General features: G+C 36.5%; 1 protein-coding gene across 2 annotated transcripts; it reads left to right on the top strand.

Moving 5' to 3' along the window:
- Positions 1-3,417: 3,417 nt before the first annotated feature.
- On the top strand, positions 3,418-11,657 carry LOC122310670 (putative clathrin assembly protein At2g01600). 2 transcript variants are annotated; one of them, XM_043124766.1, is made up of 15 exons: positions 3,418-3,735; positions 3,872-3,941; positions 4,053-4,150; positions 7,078-7,216; positions 7,387-7,514; positions 8,141-8,233; positions 8,352-8,402; positions 8,981-9,046; positions 9,145-9,210; positions 9,407-9,487; positions 9,591-9,671; positions 9,898-10,074; positions 10,198-10,279; positions 10,374-10,495; positions 11,065-11,657. In XM_043124766.1, the coding sequence occupies exons 1-15, from the start codon at positions 3,646-3,648 to the stop codon at positions 11,428-11,430; spliced, it is 1,710 nt and encodes a 569-aa protein (XP_042980700.1). In that variant the 5' UTR covers positions 3,418-3,645; the 3' UTR covers positions 11,431-11,657. The 2 variants fall into 2 exon arrangements, with proteins under 2 accessions (XP_042980700.1, XP_042980699.1); XM_043124765.1 differs by having other exon boundaries at positions 8,138-8,233.
- The last annotated feature ends 10,888 nt before the right edge of the window (positions 11,658-22,545 follow it).

The raw sequence follows: 22,545 nt of genomic DNA, 5'->3' as shown, positions 1-22,545 counted from the left end.
GGACGGCAAGGAGTCGGTGATGAAGTGGTGAAGAAGTAGTGGCCGGAGGTGGAGCGACGGCGGCGGATCGGAGCAAAATCCGTGCGCCCTTCTTGGAGCTTTTCCGGCCAAACGGCCGGCCGGTTGGGGGTGGGTTTTGGAGGGGTGGTGCACCGGAGGGAGAGGAAGAGAATGAGACCGGTGGGAGGCTGAACGGTGGCCAGACGGCGGCGGTAGGGGCTGGAGAAGGTGACGCCGGCGTGAGGGAGAGGGAGGAGAGAGAGAGAGAGCACGGGGGGTCCGGATCGGGGAGAGAGAAAGAAAGAAAGAAAAGAAAAAAAAGAAAAAGAAGAAAAAGAAAAAGAAAGGAAAAAGAAAAAGGAAAAAGAGAAAGAAAGGAAAAAGATGTGAAAAGATATGAGGTCCAATCCTCACTCCGGGAAAACGAAACAAACCGCCAAAAAGATTAAAACCACAAAACCACTAAAAGAAATAAAACACAACCTCAAATAAATTAAATTAAATTAAAACCTAATTTTTAAAACGCAAATAAATTAAAATAAAATAACTGATATATTAATTAAAATAAAAACAATTATTTCAACAAAAATACACTTAAAAGCGGGTCATCACAAAAATTGATGTAATTTGAGATTAACCCACCTGATAACCCTGCACGTTAAGTAACTTTTTACTTTTTTATATACTGTACATACGCAGACGTATGGTTGTCTTTTGATTCGGTTTGATGGCTGTTTTAGAAAGAAAAGTTCCATCAAACTGTTCAAGACAGGCTGCCATCCCGGTACAGTGTAAAACCAGAGTTCCATCAAACTGTTTTTGGAAGAAAAGTTATGCCATGTGAAAGCTATGAAATTTGCAGAGATTTGAGTTTCAGCGAGACGATTTTAGGAGATGAGCAAGTTATAATCAATACAGTAAATGATGCAAATGAAGATCTTTCTTACTGTGGGAGCATCATTAAAGATATAAAGAAATTCTACATGGTAGAACTTCGTGTCAGGCAGAGTTTGTACATAAAAGCATAAATACAGTGTCACATTCTTTAACAAAAGCAGCTTTACAAGTAGATGTTGAAAAAGTATGGATGGAAGAGGCTCCTTATTGTATCTAAACTTTAACTTGTGATTTCTTAGCATGAATACAAATGGATTTTTTACCTTAAAAAAAAAAAAAAAAAAAAAAGGACAGGCTACCATCCCAGTTAGCCAAACGCATAAAATATTTCGGAAAACACATACCTGTTCTTTTAAGGTACCGAGATCCTACCATTGTACAATATTCTTGAAGTATACACTCTTGTGGGTAGATATGAAAGAGACTGATATATATACCAAGTTGTAAGTCTGTCTCTTTTGTGGGTACCATGAAATTACAACAAGCAAGCATCTGCATAATGCATTGGCACTTCACCATGGATTGAGTGTAGATTGCCACCCACTACCATGAGGGCATCTTTTCCCACATTTTTTTTTTTCCTCATCATTGTTCAAGAATATCCACTCTAAGGGAATTCCATATTTGATTATGATTTTTTAATATATTAATGAATCGTAGAATTTTTAACCTAATGTTATGGGTTTGATTTGGATCAACTTCAACTCATCATACGAGAGATGCATATCCCATAATGAATAACTAAGGTAGTGGATATATATTTCCCCGGAAAGGAAGGTTGAAACTTAGACCAAATCAAGGCTTAATTGGATTATTTTCTTATACGAGAGGAAATTCACAAAATAATGCGCTTCATGTGATACGTTAGATTTATTTTTTAATAAAAATAGTTTTTATAATATGATGTATCATGTCAAATTACGTTAATTTCTAAATTTATTTTTATAGAATCTTTTTGTAACGAAATCATTTTTGTTCAAACAATATTATAAATTTCGTATTGAAAAATATTCCATCTCCCATTTATTTGTGGGAAATGAAGGGAGCTATTAAACAAAAGATAATAAAGTAATATTATCTTTTTATCATTTTTAATTATATTTATTAAATATGATTTAGCAGATGTCAAACGGGCTATATTTAAATGTTGAGATGAGTTGAATTATAAATAGTAATATTTTATGAGTTTTACTGAGATAGGTTTAACTTTTTAAAATGAAGATGAATTTAACTTTTAAGTTGAAATGTATAAAATAAATTAAAATGAGTTTAACTTTTTATACAAAATGTTGAAAAACAGTTGGTCCAACAACCCAACACAACATAAAACAAAGCAACCAAAAGGCATCAAAGACCGTCACAGACTCAAAGCATTAGTAGTGGCATAGGCAAAGTCATATTTTGGCCAAAATTTAGTTAAGTTTCACAAAACACATTTACATCAAACTCAATATTTATATAGTAAATTTAACAATCTCTTTCTCATTGGCCAAATTTGAAAAATTCTTTCTACTCGTATGTTTAAAAACGCGTGAATTATACCAAATTACAAAACACATCTCCTGGAGCATACTTCACATGCTTTTTTCATTGGCCACCGTCTAAATCACAGAGCACACCAAATTTTGAAGTCGAGAACATCAACCTCCGATAAGCCCATTCATTGGCCACAATTGTCGATTCATCAACCTCTAGTAAGCCTGTTCATCCTATTTTTTTCCTCTTTTTCGGTTGCTTTTTCATTGGCACTGTTGCATGTTCATCAACCTCCGATTGAAATAGAGAACAGATAAATCTTCAGTGTCCCAGTTCAGCAATTCTGTAATTTTTCCTACAATTAAATTTGATTTTTTTTTTTTTTTTTTGCAAAACCTTGCCTCGCCAAACAATTTGAATTTTTCTTACAATTTACTTCTCTTTAAATTTTCCTATGATTTGAATTTTTTATGAGATTTTAATTTGTAGAATTTTTCCCACAATTGAACCCATAGAATGTCATGTTATAAGTTGTTTTCTAATAATATATCTTTCTTATTCAAATTACAATTATAATTAAAATAAATAAAAATTTAAAATTAATATTTTAATAAAATAATAATAAATCTTGAGAATTTGTTATTTAATATTATTGAAAAGTGATTAGTTAAATTTATAAAAGTAAATTTTATTACCAAATTTTAACCAAACTTTGACTAGGCTACTAATGATGCTCTAAACTAACCGCACAACTTTTAAAAATATAGAGATATAATCTTTTTATAATTTTTATATAATTATATTTTAAATTAAGAATATTTTTATAAAATAATTTTTAAAACTAATAAATGTTATAAAAATATCTTTATTTTAAAATATAATTATATAAAAAATTATATATATATATATCATTCTTCAAGTATAACTCTGTAATTAGTATCGAAAATAATTAATTATAATTTATTATAACTAAAATACGCAATCATATGTTAATTAGGCGAAAAAAAAAACCAAAAGCCGTCAAAGAGGAAAGAGGGAAGCGAACGTCAAAATGGTTGGAAATGATTCTTTCTCAGCCATCAAAAAGAAAATACAAAATACAGAGAGGAGAGAGAAGAATAGCCATAGCCAATCCATCTTTGCTTGCAGGCTGTCCCTTTGATCAATTCCTCTCTTTCGAGAGAGAGAGAGAGAGAGAATCGAGGTGTGGAAACCACGTAACGCAATTCTTGTAGAGAGAGAGAGAGAGAGAGAGAGATCTGAGCGGTAAAAATGGGGACGCTACAGACTTGGAGAAAAGCCTATGGCGCAATCAAAGACTCCACCAAAGTCGGCCTCGCCCATGTCAACAGCGATTACGCGGTCTTTTTCTTCGTCTTCTTCTTTCTATTATTAATTACTTCAATCGATACTCTTTCGATTTCTACCACAATCCTTCGTCGATTCGATTCGTTTCTTTTGAGTTTTCGAATATTAAAATTTTTTCCCTGAAATTTAGGAGTTGGATGTGGCCATAGTCAAAGCTACGAACCACGTGGAGTGCCCACCCAAAGATAGACACCTCAGGAGTGAGTAATCGTTTCCGACTTCCCCCTTCACAGATCCCATTTTCATTTTTTCTCAGCGGAATTTCAATTTTGGGGGACAATACGTGATTCTCATTTTCTCTTCTGTTTCAGAGATTTTCGTTGCCACTTCGGCGATTCGGCCCCGTGCCGATGTTGCTTACTGCATTCGTGCGCTTTCCCGGCGATTGGCGAAGACTCGTAACTGGACGGTAATATATGTCGATTTTACTGCTTGTGGTTTTCGATTGCTATACCGACTTGTTTAGTTATTCTAGTTTTTTTAATTTTATTAAATACGGTTTTGAGGCGTTGTTAATATTTACTGAGTTTGGTGGTTTGATCCATACCTTGTTGTTTACCTTTCCATCCAGTGTTTTTTGCCTCTGTGTGTGACATGCTTGTTATTGGTTGTATATCTTTCGTTTTACATTGCTGCCTCTAGTTGCTTAGAAATTATGTGTTTTGATCTCTCATTTACATTTATTTAGATCAGAGTTGTCTTGATCTAAATAGGATTCTGCAAACTTCCACTTTCATCTTAACTTACATCTGTGGAGTCTACTTCAAGGCTATTAGGAACCCAAGAAGTTATGCGATTGTTTTCATTATTTTCCTATGGACCATGTTTCCAATAAAGCTAGGTAAACCTTTTTAACTGGATTGTTTTTTGATAAGTAATCTTTTTAACTGGATTGTTATAATGATTTTATGTTGTTGCTGGCCACTTTATGCATCTATATGCACTAATGTGGTGGGTATTGAGAGTAAGAAGTTATTGCAATTGATAATGATATAAGGGACTTCAATGAGAACCCTAAGTAGCCCATTTGGAATATAAACACATATGTGGTTTATAATTTCCTTAGGTCATTACAAAAGGTTTAAGAGGCAATCCTTAGTCACTAGCATGGACTTGAATTGTGCCTCTTACAGCGAAATGGCATAATGAGGAAATCGTGGAGTTAAGAGAGGGCAGATGGTAATACCTCCGATTGAGTATAACTAAGGAGGCATACCTCAAATTGCTTCCCACCATCTAGTTATTACTCTAAATAACGTTTTTTTTTTTATAATAATTTAAATAACTTTAAATCACATTGGTATTCAAAATTCTTCTACTTTATTGCTTCCTTTAGCCATTTGATCATATCCTAGTCGAGCCTTTTTATTTTTTATTTTTCAAAAAATAAGGATATCATGGCTGGGTGAAGTTTGCTGGGATTGCATAAGGAACAAGTTTAAGCTCAAGCTTACTTATCAAAAAAAAAAAAACAAGTTTAAGCTCAAGCTGCATGGCTGAAATCTAATCTTTATCTATGTGCCCTCAAACCAAGTCATTGAAGTGGAGAGCTTGTTGATTTTGAGTATGGACAGACAAATATCAGGGCATATGGAAACTAGAAATATTCAGTCCCTTTTTGAACTTAAGGTGAGTAGATTGTGTCCTATCAATGTCGGGTGTCCCTTAGAAATATTTTTGCAACCAAATAGCCTTTTCCTTTTTCTTGGCATTGAAGACCACTTAAGGTTTGTTGCCAATCGGAACTCATTATCCAATGATTAATTCTTGCCAAATTTTGAACCATGGAGATTTAATCAAAATTTCATAAATGTCTACTTCTCTAGGGTGATGAACCCTCTTTTGTGACATGTACATAGGCTCTAAGGTTGCAAGTTGTGGATTGTGAGGTCAAAGGTTTATGAATAGAGATATACATGGGCATGATGCTAATGCGAAGAGACCAATGCCCATTATCTATATCTGTCAATTTCTTACTAGTATGCCCTTAGAAGGGTTGACTATGGTTTGGTCTATCTTGAGGGAGCTCTTATGGACCTCCTGTGTCTAACCCTTAGATTAGGTTTATTGTGAGTCTATCCACACTGGTCAATCAATAACGGTGCCATGATTGGATTACCTAGATAGTGTTCCACACTTTTTCCCCCCCTCTTTCATGCCTTGCTCCTCTCTACTTAAATTAGAAAAAACCACACATAGATCTTAAGGATTAGATCTTTTAAGGCAATGCTTTATCTATGCTATTTTATGTTGCATTTTTGTGTATTTTTTACTTATCCAAGGAAAGTCTAAGCCATATATGGACATGTGTACTCAAAAAGATTAGTCAAGGTTTCACTTGAAGTTCTTTGAAATCCTTATAAATTGCAAGAACTTCTCCCTTCTAGCTAAAATGGGACCCCATTCGCCTCCCTTTCTCTCCTATACTCAATTCGTTAATTTTCATCTCTCCCCATCCCTTATGTCCTTGTCAAGTCATTCTGTTGTAGGTGAGAGGGCTCAAGTCGCACACTTTGAATAGGGATTAGTTATGATACCTTTTGTAATGACCCATGGAAAGCCCAAGCCATATTTGGATCTATACTCTGAAAGAACTAGTCAAAATTATAATCATAGTTTCTTGGAATCGTTATAAACCCTAGTAACTTCTCCCTCCCAAGTAATGTGGGATTTCATTTACCGTCCTCTCTCCTATGCTTGATCAAGGTATTACAGATCTAGTCCCTTTTTTGTTGCGTTTCCTGATCCTAATGTGTTACTGCAAACACGTGGGCTTCATTGATGCTATTTACCTTTCTTTCTTCAATAATCTTTCATTCCAAATAAGTTTTTAAAGCTTATTAGAAGAGATTGTATGGCCTTACATTCTTAAATAGAATTTTTTGAATGACAAATAGAATAAAAAACTTGCAGCTATATTGCCTTTTCATCTTCTTCCATATATCCAATGTTTTCCTAATGGCATGGGCTTCTACATGTATGTCATATTTTGGCTCTTCTAGGATTAAGTTACTGCACATCTGGGTGTGTCAAAGATTTTTTGCAATTTGATGTACGAAAAGCTAGTATTTATGGGTTAGTGCATACTATGTATTGAAGGACATGGTGAGTCATTAGTACCGGAAAATGCTTCTTTGCCTCTTTATATTGTTATTAAATAGGGCATTTCTTCTTCTGTTCTTGCATTTGAAAGATGGTCTGGACTGTTTTAATGGTGGTAAATACTGACTTAATAGTTTTTTATAAGTGGGGTACACTTTTCATGTATTGTGGTGTCTTGGGTCCAAGTTGTATAATGTTCTTTTAACGTTTTTGAATAAGTTGAATCCTTAACAGGTGGCATTAAAAACACTGGTAGTCATCCATAGGCTATTAAGGGAGGGTGATCCTACTTTCAGAGAAGAACTTCTGAATTTTTCACAGAGAGGGCGCATACTCCAAATTTCTAATTTCAAGGATGATTCAAGTCCTATTGGTTAGTCCTTCACCCTTATCTCTTACTTTTTTATTCTCTCTATTGGTTGTTGATACTGGTTTACCGATAAAAGAAAGAAAATGGTTGTTAATACTGTTTCTAACTGATGTACTTGAACCATCGTTGCTTTAGTTCGCAACTACTAATGTCTCTTTTATCTTTTCTCTCAGCTTGGGATTGCTCGGCCTGGGTACGCACATATGCGTTGTTTTTGGAAGAACGACTTGAATGTTTCAGGGTTCTTAAGTATGATATTGAAGCTGAACGTCTACCAAGACCTTCCCAAGGGCAGGACAAGGTATTTTACTAGATATGTATTTCCTTTTTTCTAAGATGTGGAATTTAGAATAGAATAAAAGCTGTCCTAATATTGCCTTGAAATAACAGACAAGGGGCAGTATGCAAATAAAGTTAAAGATGATATTGGATTTGAAGTTCCTAACTCTGGAATTCTTTTCTTTCCTTTTTTTTCCCCTTTTCTTAATGTCTGTACCTCTAATATATCTGTTAGGTTACCTATCAAAAAATATCTGTTAGGTTATTTGAACTCCCAATAATTTATTAGTTTTTTATGATAGTTGCTAAGGCTAATAAGCTCATTTTGTTTTTAGAAAATATTGTTTTTCATTCATGCTTCTGGATCTTAAAGGGTTTGTTTCCTAAAAATCCAAGCCCAAGAAATTTTGTTTGGCACATTGTAATTTGGCACAAGAGACAGTCTATGCCATTGATGCCAGCCAGAATTGCTATAGAGAGTTCTGTTGGATGTCCAGTGTCTTGATTGATATTTAATAGTCTTGACAGTGTATTTGTTTTCTCAAACTATACGGGTGTGAATCTCTCATTGCTTCAGATTCATGAAATTCTCACCCCACCCAAACCCACCCCTCTTGCTCCCTCCTTTTCGTCTTCTTTTACCAGCAGGGCTACAGCAGAACCAGGGATTTGGACAGTGAAGAACTGTTGGGGCAATTGCCAGCTTTGCAGCAGCTGCTATATCGTCTTATTGGTTGCAAGGTACTTTTTATGCCCCGTTGATGTTCTGTTTTCATATTTTTTACACATTTCCTTAGGATATTTTTATCCATAGCATATTAATATGGGCAAAAAATTGACTTATTTTCCACTTTTACAGCCAGAAGGAGCAGCTGTTAACAATTATGTTATACAATATGCTCTAGCTCTGGTATGTGTTGCATTGCTGTTTTCTGTAATTTATTGCATAAATTAGTTGTGCATTTAAATTAAAGAATATTTCTATGTTTCTTCTTTTGAATATTTTGAGTCATGAATGGTGAAATTATTTTAGAGATCTTAAAGGAGTCTCCTTATAAATTGTTGACTCCCATTTCCATATGTTGAGTTCACCGAATGGTGTTATGCATGATGACCAAAAACGATTCAGCAGTTCCAGTGTTTTCAGTTGACAATACATAAAGTCAAATGATTTAGAAATTTCTTTGAAATTTTTGGTTACTTGTTGAGATGCTTTGAATGTCCTCTCTTTTTGTTTCTCTCTACCTTTGTCGATTTTTTTGTTTTTTTCTTTCTTTTTTGTTGTGGGGGCAAGGATGCTGTAGTGTTCTTTGGTCAGAAATTGGCATGGAGGACATAAGGAAAATAAAAGCTGACTCCCATATCTCACTTCCTGTCCCTTGCCCTCTGATCTGCCATTTTTTCCTGTCAAGAAAAGAATAATATCATTTTAAATGCTTAACTCATAAATAAACTTTATTTGAACATTTTTATATGTGCTATAATCAGGTACTGAAAGAGAGTTTTAAAATTTACTGCGCTATCAATGATGGGATCATCAATCTTGTTGATAAGGTGAATTGATTATTATTTATGGGAGTCTTGCTAGTTAGGAAATAATGTCATTTGTTGTCTATATTTTCCATACTGCCAATAATCTGATCTCATTGCAGTTTTTTGAGATGCCAAAGCATGAAGCTGTCAACGCCCTTGATGTTTATAAACGAGCTGGCCAGCAGGTGACATTATCCATTTCCAAACATGACGCCAAGTATTAGTTATTGGTTGATAGCTATTTACTGCTTTATTTTTTTTCATACAATTACTAGATATGAACGCTATAAGGTCTTACAGTTCACTTTTAACCGATTAAAAAAAGGTCCTACAGTTCACTTTTATGGTGTTTCACTTAACAGACCTTGGTTATTTCTGCAGGCCTTCAGCCTTTCTGAGTTCTACGAAGTTTGCAAAGGATTGGAACTTGCTAGGAATTTCCAATTTCCTGTTCTTAGAGAGGTATTGATGCTATTACAGCATCTTGGTGTGTAGTCAACTTTAGGCTATTTCCTTGAGTCTAATTTTTTATCCCACCTAATTGCTTAATGCTGATGTTTTCCAGCCTCCACAATCCTTTCTTACAACTATGGAAGAGTACATAAGAGAGGCACCCCGGGTGTTTCCTGTTTCAAGTGAGCCTTTGGTGAGTCATTGTTTTATAATGAGCGAGAACATATATCGATTTCTTAGTTAAGTGAAATGATTTTTTTTTTATTGATTAGTGTACTCAAAAATGAAATTCGTAAACCAGTCTCTGTTTTGTTCCCTTTGGATGTTTTTACCAATTTGTTGGTACTAATCAACCTAGAGATGGAATAATGCTTTTGTGAAGCTGTGCTAATGAAATAATATGTGGTCATTATGGTCAGCTTCAATTGACATACAGACCAGATGAAGGCCCTTCTGAAGAGACAAAAATGTCCAATGATGAACCTGAGCCACCACCTTCAGATAATGCTGCTGTACCTAATGTTGAGATTACTGCTCCTCCTCCTCCTCCTCCTCCTCCTTTTCCTCAAAACACCCTGGAAACTGGTGATCTACTGGTAAATCATTATGTTGTGAGTTCCATTTACTCAGTTTATGTTTTTTGCAGAATTTATTTAATTCCCCCCCCCCCCCCCCCCCCCCCCCCCTTTCTTTTTTTTTCCCCTTTTTGGTTGACTCAGGGATTGGGTTATAGCACTGCTGATGCATCTGCAATTGAAGACAGAAATGCTTTGGCTCTAGCAATAGTTCCATCAGATTCTGGTCATGCTTTTTTCTTTTGTTGCTTTCCAGTAATGCTACTTAAGCCACTTTAGATGGACTTTTGTTTACCTAGCGAGTGTTCTCATATTTGCAGCTGCTGCCCCAACATTTGATTCTAATTCCGTGCACGCAAAAGATTTTGATGCTACTGGATGGGAACTTGCCCTGGTCACCACTCCAAGTAGTAACATTTCATCAGTTAATGAAAGGCAATTGGTAGGCCCTTATTCTCTGTCCTTATTTGTTCTCCACAGGTTTTGTGGTCATTTTAGCCATTTACAGCATATATGAAAGTATAGGCATTTATATGTGTTGTATGATACTACTGGCCAAATGCATCTGCTTTTCATCTTGAATGAGCAGCACACACTTGAAAGTAAGATTCGTGTGTGTGTGTGTCTATGTCATGCATGTGTGCATTCAAGTATAGTTATGCAAATTGGACATGGTACAAGGATTTGGACTCACCTTCATGGTTTTGTATTGGCTTATCTGTGATCATAAGACACTGGATATGCTTCTTAGCTGTTTTTAGTTAGTGAGGATTTAGGAGAATGTAAGTTGATGAAAATGCTTGCACATGACATTTGGCGGAGGAGCACTTTTCCACGAGGCGCCACTAGTTTAAGCATTTCTTATCATCTTGAAGTCAGATTAATCGCAATATAATCTCACTAGTGGGTAGGCCATTCTTCAATTTTATTCATCTGAGACCAAATCTCATGGAAGAAAAGCTTTCCTTGGTATATGGATTTAATTATTTAAGTTTGGTCAATGAATGTCAGGCTGGTGGATTGGACTCCCTCACTCTGAACAGTTTGTATGATGAAGGAGCATATAGAGCTGCGCAGCAGCCTGTTTATGGAGCACCAGCTCCAAATCCATTTGAGGTACAAGACCCATTTGCTCTGTCCAGTAGTGTTGCTCCACCCCCTGCGGTTCAGATGGCAGCAATGGCTCAACAGCAGGCCAACCCCTTTGGTCCATACCAACCTACCTTCCAGCCACAGCCACAGCCACAGCCACAGCCACAACATTTGATGATGGCCCCAACTAATCCTTTTGGTGATGCTGCATTTGGTGCATTTCCTGTGAATCCAGTTGCTCACCCACCAACTAATAACCCATTTGGAACAACTGGTCTGCTGTAAAAACAATGTTTTTGAACTTCCCAAAAGTATAACGTAGTCGGTGAAGTTGATTTTTTTGCATATGGAAATGAGTGCAGCAGTTTGGGTAGGATGTTTGAACCACAGGAGAGGGTTTTGGGCAAGAAAGCTACGTGTATGGGTTGTAAAAGTGAGCGAGTGAATAGCCGAATTTGTAATAATTAGTTGATACGATTGAGATTTTATGATTTTCTTTGGAGTTGCTTTAACTTCTTCTTCTTTTTTTAAATAATTTAAAGCGAATTCATTTTTCTTTAATGAATAATGGAATCAAAGAGATATCATGAGCTGAGCAGCTTCCTTATCCTCAGTCTTGAGCAATGTTTGTTTGCATACGTTTGGTGCATTTCATGATTCCTCATACGCCTCAGCACTCAATCCCTTAGGTGTCCCTTTTTCAATCTAACATATCCAATCAAATGGGGTTTCTTATAGATCTCGAGGTTCCTCATTAGCCCTAGAAAACAAAAATAAAAAATAAAAAAGAGAGTGAATTCGTTGATCTGATTGTTGAGAGGGTCGTGAAAATACATTTTGCATTATTGAATCTTTTGTTTAATGCATATGGAGAACTATATATGTGGAATTTCAATAGAAGTTGTTGGCATTTGACCAAGAAAAATCCCCTTTTGTCGTAATCAAATTCAGGGGACAAGAAGACCCACCCATTCATTTCTTATCTTGGAATTGGTCTTTCTATGCATTAGTCCGCTTTGCTCAATCAATTGCTATAAAATCTGCCATAGGATTCACAGAAAAGGAATTAGCAGAACTAAAAGTAGATAAAGAACAACGGCATAGCGAGTGGGGCTAGATTGAATTTACAAAAGCACCCGATAGAAAATCTCGTGCTGTTTTAATAATTATTGGGAAAATTTAGCAAAGATTGGGAAAAAAAGAAGAAGAGCTTTCGTTTCTAGTAGTTCGTTAACTCTTGGCACTTTGTTTTGGTTGGATACCTAGTGTTGTTTGGCTCGTATCTTTATTTTTTATTTAAAATAAGTTGTTTTATGTTTTGGAATGGCACCTAATTAACGTCCCATTTGGAACTTAGACTAAGTCTAATTTTAAGTCGAGTCTAAGATCTATACACCTAACTCTCAAATCACTAAACTCATCTCAATTTAAAATATTTTTATACGTGATATTCACAACATTTTTTAATTTTTCATAAATACATTTAAACTCATCTTAAATAAATATCACAAAACTAACTCTACCATTTTAATTCACTATTATTTATAAAGTTTACAATTAGGATGTTTACAATTACTATTCCTTAATAATTGTCCACTGTGATTGCTGCATTGCACTTAATGTGCATGCAGATTGAGGGTTGGACTTTATATACCCTTTAGTTTTGGTGGACTTCAAGTCAGTGGCAGATAATTTTAATGCGCTCACTAGCATGCATGCGGCTTCTCCACATTAACCCAACTATGCAGACATATAGATCATCCTTTTTTCTTTTTTTTTTTTTTCTTTCCCCCAACAAGCAAAGTATTTCATAGATAAACTAAGTGATTACAATGATACAAGATTTCACCCCAACAGTCATCCCAAAACAAACAAAAGTAGTACTAAAAATAAAACAACGAAGCAGGTTATCTCACCAAAAGATTGACTCCAACCCAGTCCCACATAGGGATGCTGCTTAAAAGCGGTTTTCCTATGACTAAAAGCCATAGTTGAGATGGGTGCGCTACATTTTGCTGAACTAGTCTAACTGTAGGAGACTATCACGATCACGTCGTCTTGATTTCTGGTTAGGGAAAGCATGAACATAGGGAAATAGCAACTCGAAGATGACTCGATACAATGGCAAAAGTCCACCATCGACAGTGGTGGTGCATGTGGGACAAGCACCATACTAAGAAACAAAGGAGCACACAGATTTGGAAGACCTGAAGTTGCTTGCCCCAAAGGTGTTGCGCGTGGTGGCTGGATATTCCCAAAGGCTCGGAGGCACATGAGGCCCACGCGCACTGTAAGTAGTGCGTGAGCCTTACGCGCCACATGTTTGGAAAAAATTCTACTACCGTCCAACAAATCGGTGACTGGGGAGTCAGAAGGAGGGGCATGTGGCTGATGAAGAAGGTCAAAAAACAGCAGATCATAACATCTAGGTACTATTGCTGGAAAACTAAAAAAAAAATGAAAAAAAAACACCATATAAACAGCAGCTGGACAGGCTAGGGAGGGAGGAGACGAATCTCCAACCCCCCTGGGTGGGGACACTCTGATAGCTGGCAGAGACATGAGCTGTAAGAGAGATGCAAAAGAGAGAAACGAGAAATAAGAGGATCAGTGGATGTGCTTGAAAAATAGACATACAGATCATCTATTTGGTAGCTAGAATTTTTTGTATGACATCTCTCCTAAAGTAAGAAATTTTATGTGCCCCTCTTATAATAAGAGTGGATCAACCAAAAAATTATGTTGATGAATTGCCTAATACACTTAATGAAATCAAACCAGAATATCAAAAGATTTATGATATTGGCAAAGAATTATAATGATCATTAACAAAGAACAATGGAAGAGAACGTAAAAATGAGAAGAAAAGTGTAAAAACTTTTTCTCCTTAGTGTGTTTTAGAAGGACCATTAAGGTACATTTTCAATTAAATCATTTAATTTTTTTAATAGCAATTAATGATTGTTAAACGACAGTTATTGTTTGTCGAGCGATATATGGCAGTTAAATAAATTTCTAATTGTTGATAAAAGTATAATTAACCTCAACCATTGGATCACACTAATAAATAACGATCATTTAATTTTAAGCAATAAATCAGGTGAGAGTTAGAGTTTGTCACGGGTAAGGTGTCTCCTTGGTTGCAACCAGTGGAGGATCGGTGTGCATTAACATGGTAGATGAATTATTGTTGTTGTATGGAAATTTAACGTTAACAGAGAAGGAGCATCAGGCAGTTGTGATAGAAGTGGGCGATGTTGAGGAAAGTCTACTGCGGGGTAAGCATTGTTTGATTGGTAAAGTAATCTCAAAGAAGCCAGTTCCTTTTGATGTCTTTCGAAATAACATGAAGAAGATTTGGAAGGTGGTTGGGCCTATAAGATTTTCGGACATTGGAGCAAATATGTTTATCTTGGAGTTTCAGTCATTTGAGAATTTATTGAAAGTTAAACATGGTTGTCCTTGGATGTTTGATAGACTTTTGGTGATCCTTTAGAAATTTGACGGTTATAAACCTATTAAGGATATGAAGTTTGACAAGCAATTTTTCTAGGTACAATTCCATAATCTCCCTTTGGGTGGCATGAATAAATTGGTAGGGGAGAGAGATTGGGCTCTACTTTTAGTTCTTAGCCATTGGTTGATATTAATTAAAATGGTATAGGATGGGGAAAGTATATGAGAGTTGGAGTTTTACTCGATCTTAGTACGCCATTACTTCTTGGTCTTTTGGTTAACACTGGAGGAAGTGGGTAACTTGCAAGTATGAAAGGTTACCAAAATTCTATTTTTCTTGTGGTGTAATTCTCCATGGATTAGCTGGTTGTGTTCCTGCAATGCCTCTGCATTCTTCTAAGTTAGACTCTTCTAAGAAATATGGAGTTTGGCTTAGGGCTGTGCAATTTACTATGATACACTTAATTACGATTGGGATAATTGAGCAATCGAATGAGGACATGTTTTGACTGAAGATGGTGGGTGGCGAGCAGTTTACCACTAGGGGTATGATAATTAAGGCAATTCTCAAATGAATGAGAGGTTGGTCTTAGAGGGGATAGGTATGATAGTTATTGGAAGTTCGTTGTTTAGTAAAAACTCGAGATGGTTAGAAGAAAATATTCAAAATTTGAATCCCTGTATTCAAAAAATAACTGACCATGAGGAAAGTTCTAGGGGTAAACTGTCAGATGTTTTGGGACATATTCAACATGGATTGGAGGAAACTGGGAAGAATGTTAAGAACTACAAATATGGTAGGTTGGTATAAAACTGTTAGATAATCCTGTTGCACAAATGTCTTATCTGGGGCATATTTCTAAGGAACAGGGAAGTAAGATAGAGAGTTTGGATTTGGAAAAAGATGATTTGAATGTGGGTGATGTGGGTGCTGTGGAAATAGGGACAACGACCACACGATCATGGAAGATAACGGCTCGCCTAAACTCCACTAATTCTAGTTCAGATACAAGGAAGTTATGTTCTAAAGTTCTTGCAAACAGGTTGAAACCGATATTGCCTCATGTTATAAGTCCATATCAAAGTGATTTTGTTGCTAATAGATTTTTTTTTTAAATAAAAAATAAAAAAGGAGGACGGCACCTTCATTTATTCATAAATACCCTCACTAAGGTGGATGAATAACCTAGATTACAACTATACCCCCAATAAAACATTACTATCCCAAAAACAAAGACTACCACCGAATATAAGGAATACCCCATCTATGTCACTTCATTCTATGTCAACTAAGCTGAAAGGAAGGTTACATAGCTTTGGCTTTGAAGATGGATATGAGTAAGACATATGATAAAATGAAATGGCCTTTTATTGAAGTTGTTTTTACTGAAGATGGGCCCTTGGTAAATGGATAAGTACAATTATAATGTGCCTAAAATCTATTTCATACTCTGTGTTAGTAAATGGGATGCCAAGTTAGAAGTTTTTCCCTTCTAGAAGATTTTGACAATGGGATCCTATTTCTCCTTATATATTCATCCTTTGTGCTAAAGTACTTAGTTATGTTTTGACCACTGCTGGATAGCATGGTGATCTACATGGAGTTCCTATTTGAAGAGATGGTTTTAGATTGAATCATTTGTTCTTTGCAAATGATAGTTTGATATTTTGTAAAGCTTCAATGAAGGACTGATGGTGTTTGCATTCAGTGTTAACTAAATATGAGTTGGCATGAGGATAGAAGCTAAATAGAGATAAGACAACACTTTTCTTTAGTAAGAATATCAGAGCTGAGGCAAAAAAATACTTGAGCAGTGTTATTGGTGTGCCAGTAGTTAGATGTTATGAGAAGTATTTGGAGTTGTCTATCAAAACACAATCTTTTATCTACATATTGGACAGAGAATGGCAGAGAGTGAATAATTGGAAACTAAAATTTTTGTCACAGGCAAGTAAGGAAGTGCTTATAAAAGCTATTGTTTACGCCTTTCTTGCATATTGTATGTTTGTGTTTCAACTCCCAAGAGGTATATTGCAAGGCATAACTAAGATGATCTACAATTTCTAGTGGAGTCATAAACAATAGGTTAAGAACATTCACTGGATAAATTGGTTAGATTTGAGTAGGACAAAATGGGTTGGAGGTTTGGGTTTTAGAGATTTGGAATGTTTTAATAAGGCTCTCATAGCTAAACAAGGATAGAGATTACTTCAGAATTTGACTTCTCTTATTGCAAAAGTTATGATTGGATATCAATTTAGTTGGCTAAGAACTTATTACAAGAAGGATTGACCTAGAAAATTGGTAATGGGAGATCAGTGTCTATATGGAAGGATAGATGTGTTTCTAAACCTTGGACTTTTAAAATTCAGACCCTTTTACTGAGTTGCCCATCTCAACAAAATTTCATTAATTGATAGATATTGATAACTGGAGGTGGAATGAGACTATGGTAAGAGGTAGTTTTAGTGCGGATGATGCTAAAACTATATTAAAGATCCATCTAGGTATGATGTGTAGAGAAGATAAGTAGATATGACAATACACACAATCTCAATTTTTCTCTGTGAAGAGTGCTTATCACTTGCAGAATATGATTAATGATAGAAGTACTGGTGAATCTTTCAACAACTCAAGTCAAGACATGTTTTGGAAATAATTATGGAATCTACCTATTCCAAAGGTATTTCAAGTCTTTATTTAGAAAGCATGTTTTAATGGTTTACCAACAAGAGCCAATTTAATGAAAAAGAGGGTGCTTACATCTAATCTGTGTCCAATATGTGATTTGTATTTTGAAGATGTGACTCATGTCCTATGGAATTGTGAGGCAATAAGGGATGCTTGGAGTCTTGGCTGTATTAAGATACAGAAAATGAGTGCTAGGGGTTCAGATTTTCTATCCTTTATTAAACGTCTGTATGAGGTTTTAGATCAACAAGAGTTTGCTAAAATAGCCACGATCTTGAGGAATCTGTGGCTCAGAAGAAATGCTGTAATATATGAGTAATCTTTCCTTCATACTACAAGTCTTGTTTGCCAAGCTAGGGAGCTATTACAGGAGTATTAGAGAGCCAAGATAGAAAAAGTACCCCACAACAGTTGTAGACAAGCTGCACAACAAGGTTGGTTACCACCTGACAGGTCATGGGTTAAGACAAATTGGGATGTAGCAATTGACAAAGTATATTCTCGAACAGGTATTGGGGTGGTAGTAAGGAATTTAAATGGGAAGGTCTTGGCAATCTTGCGTGAACCTGCTGTCTTTGGTGCCGACTCCACCTCAGTAGAGGCTAGAGCTGCATTGAGTGCATGTGTGTTCTGTTGTGAGATGGGATTTGATCAAGTGATGCTAGAAGAAAATGCTAAGTTAGTAGTTGATGCAGTAAAGAAATCTGAGGAGAACTTCAACTAGTTTGGGCACATTGTGGAAGAAATCAAGCAAGTCCTAAAGGGATTAGGTGATTGGCAAATTTGCTATGTAAAGAGGGATTTTAATCAAATTGCTCATATACTTGCTAAGGATGCTTTACTTTGTCTATTGAAGTGTGTAAATTTGGGGTTTGTACTAGAGTGTATTAGAGGGTTTGTATTGTCTGATTTGGTATTAAGTTAATGAAAGAGGATGTGTTTTTACTTTTAAAAAAAACATAGCAAATTTTTTATTTGATCATTTAATAATTAATTCATTAATTATTATAATTTTCAAATTATCATTTGCCAAACAAATCTAACTCTTTTGATTAATTTTATAATGATCCAATGAATCAGTTATAGAAATTAAATCTTAAATCCTAACCATTTAAAAATAATGGTCAAGTTCACTTCAAAATCTGATGCTTTCTGCCAAGTGCACCAACAAGACGCATCTAAGAGCACTCCCAACTGATTTTGTAAAACTTAACTTTTTGTAAAATTTAATGGTGATAGCTCAAAATATGCATATAATGGATTATGTATTTCAAAATTATTATTGAGTTTACTACAGTAACGCCTCTACATTTAGTGGACACTGTAGGCAAATGTATAAATCTTTTATTCATTTTTTCTCTCTCTATGCTTTCTACTTCTTTCTTTCCTGCGGAAAGATTCTTTCATTTCAGCCCCAATATATTTCGTGCGCCATCTTCACTTCCTCTCAAGAATGGTTCTGCTCTTCAACCCAAAAGGAGGCAACGAGTGCAAAGTGCCAAAAAACAACACAACTCAAGCATCTAATTCCCAAGGTAAATTCTTTAGCTCAAGCTTCTCCCTTTTCGATTGGTTTTTTCTTGGGCAGATTTGTGGATGGTCTAATTCTTGGTTTTGTCCCTGTTTGTATATATTTGTATATTTTTTATGAGATTCATTGTCAGTGTATGTAGTTTGTTTTTCTCCCGCTGCCATTTTTCTATTTCGCATGTATATCAACTATTTGTATAATGTAAAGCTACTGTAATTTAGTTTTCTAAAAAATAATACCAATTGGTTTTTTCCCTGTATTTCATCGTGTTTAATTCTTAAGCAAAGGAGATGACATCTTGGGCACATGTTTTAATATGAGCATCTCAACTAGAAACTTGCTGTCAGTTATGGGGAGATATTGTAAATATCAAAAGATATGAAGATATTATTGGTAGTTAGAGAAAATATTTGAAATAAATAAAAATTATTAAAAAATATAATATTTAAATGATATAAAGAAAAAATAGATAAGCTGATATATGACGTATTATAAAAATCAGTATGTAAAATAGAAAAAGTAAGTTTTGATAATATATTTTAAAAAATAGGATAAAGAAGCCATTGAGAGTGCTCTAACACCCGACAACCATGCGAGGTACCGTTTGCTTGTCCACACCCAAATGTACACTTAAGCATGTATATGGTTTTTAAAGCAATAGATTGTGCGGTGGAAGCATGAATATTTTTCTCTCTTTCTCTAGAGAACTCTTCTAAATTTATTTAAAATATTATCAAACAACTTATTCTCCTAACAAAAATTCTATAGGCAGTAATTTTTTATGTACTTTTTGCATACTCCATTAATATAATTGGCTGCCTCATATTTTTTTACTATAAAATAATTATTTTGACCAATTACATCAATGAAGAGTATAAGAAGTATACAAAAGTGACTATATATAATAGGACTCTTCTCCTAATATTGCAATAGAGAGTGTTAAGATACTATATAAATAATTAAAATTGATCATTTTTTACCAACTTACTTAAACATAAGTGATAATTTAAAAGAATACGAATAAAGGTAGTTTCTCTATTTTTTGCATACCAACTTTGCAATCAAGTTGAAAAGATTTGTAGAGAGAGAAACTCTCACATCTCTCTAGAAAATAAAATGGAAAACACCTAAAGAGTGGGTGGGAGCCCTCTGTGACGCCCCCAAATCCCCATGCCCGAACACGGGGAAATCGAGACGTCCGGATGGTGACAACCCGGGTCACCATCCTATCGACGGGTGCCAAGTGTGTGTAAAAGCAACAAATGTGCACGAGAAATACGCAGCGGATAACGAAAATCAATAACTAAGTACCAGAATTTTTCTTAACGTAATACAAGCTGTTTAGAGCATACATAATAAAATATTAAAAACACAAATACAGTTTTAAAACGAAATATAAAGCATAACATCAGCAACCCGGCGGAGCCGCATCCTCGGGCTCAGCCTCCTCCTCTTCATCCTCAAAACCTGCACCAGAAGCTACGGCACCAAAAATGGTACCGCAGGTAAGTAAAACCCAAACACTACCAGATAAAAACACATAGGACTCAAACAATATGTATGAAACATGCCCAATGCACAAAGCCCATAAAACATAATTTTTTCCACACACGCCAAAAATCCCATTTGGCCCAAAAACATAACATTTCCGAAAAACACGCCAAAAGTCACATTTGGCCGCCAAAAGTCCATTTGGCCCAATATCTCACCAGAAGTCCATCTGGCTCAATATCTCGCCAGAAGTCCATCTGGCCCACGCCAAAAGTCCCATTTGGCCTCACAAACCATTATCCAATTTTAACCGTATGCACCATGACCTCCCCTAGGGGTCATCCGCACACCCTGGCTCCAATGTCACACCGTAAAGTACCACCACGCATGTGACACCTAACGAGCGATGCCCAGTTCCGCGCCCCGCGCGTTCGTAGCCAAGCATCCTCTAGCCCTCGCCAGCGAAGGGCCACGGAGTCGGTGAGTAGGGCGATGCCCGGTTCCGCGCCCGGCGCGTTCGTAGCCAAGCATCCCCTAGCCCCGCTCCCGTCATCGCTCTCGACAACTCAGGGGACATCACTCAGTTTATTCCGCTCCCGAGTGACCAGAGGAGCTCCACCGAGATAATAACCCATCCCGGTTTGGGCTCGTGATACACACGCACCCGCAATACACTTACGCCAATACACAGGCTTTTCACATAAATCCACAAACACACGTGCATGCACCATGTAATGCCATAACAATGCATAATAAAATAATCCAACACTCATAAATCAAATAAACAGGCAACTCCGTCCTCCATCCATCCGACCCCCGAAACTCCTCGGACTCAGTCCGGAATCAACAACCAACAACAGTAAATAATTGAATGAGAAATATATATTAAAATCTGAAAATAGGGTTTGGAAAATACTTACAGCGCTATACGGTATTTTTAGAAAGCTTGCGGCGTTGCAAACGGCGGAGAAAAAGCAACGTAACAGTGAAAATTCACTGTGGCCGTGGGTAATAAATTACCCATTTTTGAACGGGGACAAACCAGGGCTTGGGATTGATAGGGAATGGTTTAAGGATGATTATGAAGCTATTGGAAATGGTGGTTGGCCGTGGGTGGCGGCGAAAACGCCGGAAATAGGCAGGAAAACTCAAATCGGAAAGCAAGCTCGTAGGAGCTGTTCCGGTGGTCGTTGGAGGCCGGAAATAGGTGGGTTAGGATGGCAAGGGACCGGTGATGAAGTGGTGAAGAAATGGTGGCCGGAGGTGGAGTGACGGCGGCGGATCGGAGTAAAATCTGTGGGGAAAGAAATGGCTCTAGGTGGCTAACGGCTGGCCGGATGGGGGAGATATTTGGTGGGGTGGTGCGCCGGAGGGAGGGGGTTCGAACGAGACCGGCGGCGAGCCAAACGGTGGCCGGACGGCGGCGGTCTGGGCTGAAGAAGATTCCGGCGACAGGGGCAAAAACAGAGCAGGTGCAGCAACTTCCGGCGGCTCTCGAAAGCTAACGGCTGGTCCGATGACTCTGAAAATTGGTGGGGATGATTTATGGTGGAAGGGGAAGAGAATGGTGGTGACGGTGCATCAAACGGTGGCCGGACGGCGGAGAACTGGCCGGTCAAAGGGGAGGCGACGGAATGGATAAAAGAGAGAAGACGCACCGGGGGGGGGGGTCGACGCACGGGAAGAAAAGGGAGGAAGAAAAAAAAAAGAAAGAAAAAGAAAAAGAGAGAAAAGAGGAAAAGAGAAAAGGGAAAAGAGAAAAGAAAAGATGTAGGAAAATAAATGAGGTCCAGTCCTCACTCCGGAAACCAAAACAGATCCGCCGAAAACTAGATTAAAATCGCAAAACTAAATAAATTAAACACAACATCCAATAAATTAAAAATCAATTTAAAACACAATAATTTAAAATAAATAAACCAATATATTAATTAAATTAAAAACAACCCTTCAGTGAAAATACACGCAAAAGCGGGTCATCACATCCTCCCCCCCTTAAAAAACAAATTTCGTCCTCGAAATTTGCAAGATGAAACGCCAGCGCCTAAGATACAGGATACAACTCCCAACAAATCCAATGGTTATTATCTTCACACCATAAATTACTAATATCAACGACGTCTTTGCTTTACCTTCCAAACTTTCATTCCATTCCAACTTTGGTAACCTAATAGCCACTTCCAAAATTAACCATCAATAAACCAAATTGCACGACCAAAAGATTAATCTC

This window comes from Carya illinoinensis, chromosome 5 (assembly GCF_018687715.1).
Source record: "Carya illinoinensis cultivar Pawnee chromosome 5, C.illinoinensisPawnee_v1, whole genome shotgun sequence".
Lineage (NCBI taxonomy): Eukaryota > Viridiplantae > Streptophyta > Magnoliopsida > Fagales > Juglandaceae > Carya > Carya illinoinensis.
Note: the sequence above shows the minus strand (reverse complement) of the source record. Positions and strands in the feature narration are given on the sequence as shown.

Coding starts and splice junctions, on each gene's coding strand:
- LOC122310670 (XM_043124765.1), top strand. CDS start 3,646: ATGGGGACGCTACAGACTTGGAGAAAAGCCTATGGCGCAATCAAAGAC. Junction 3,942..4,052: donor CAAAGATAGACACCTCAGGA/GTGAGTAATCGT, acceptor CTTCTGTTTCAG/AGATTTTCGTTGCCACTTCG. Junction 10,075..10,197: donor TGGAAACTGGTGATCTACTG/GTAAATCATTAT, acceptor TGGTTGACTCAG/GGATTGGGTTATAGCACTGC.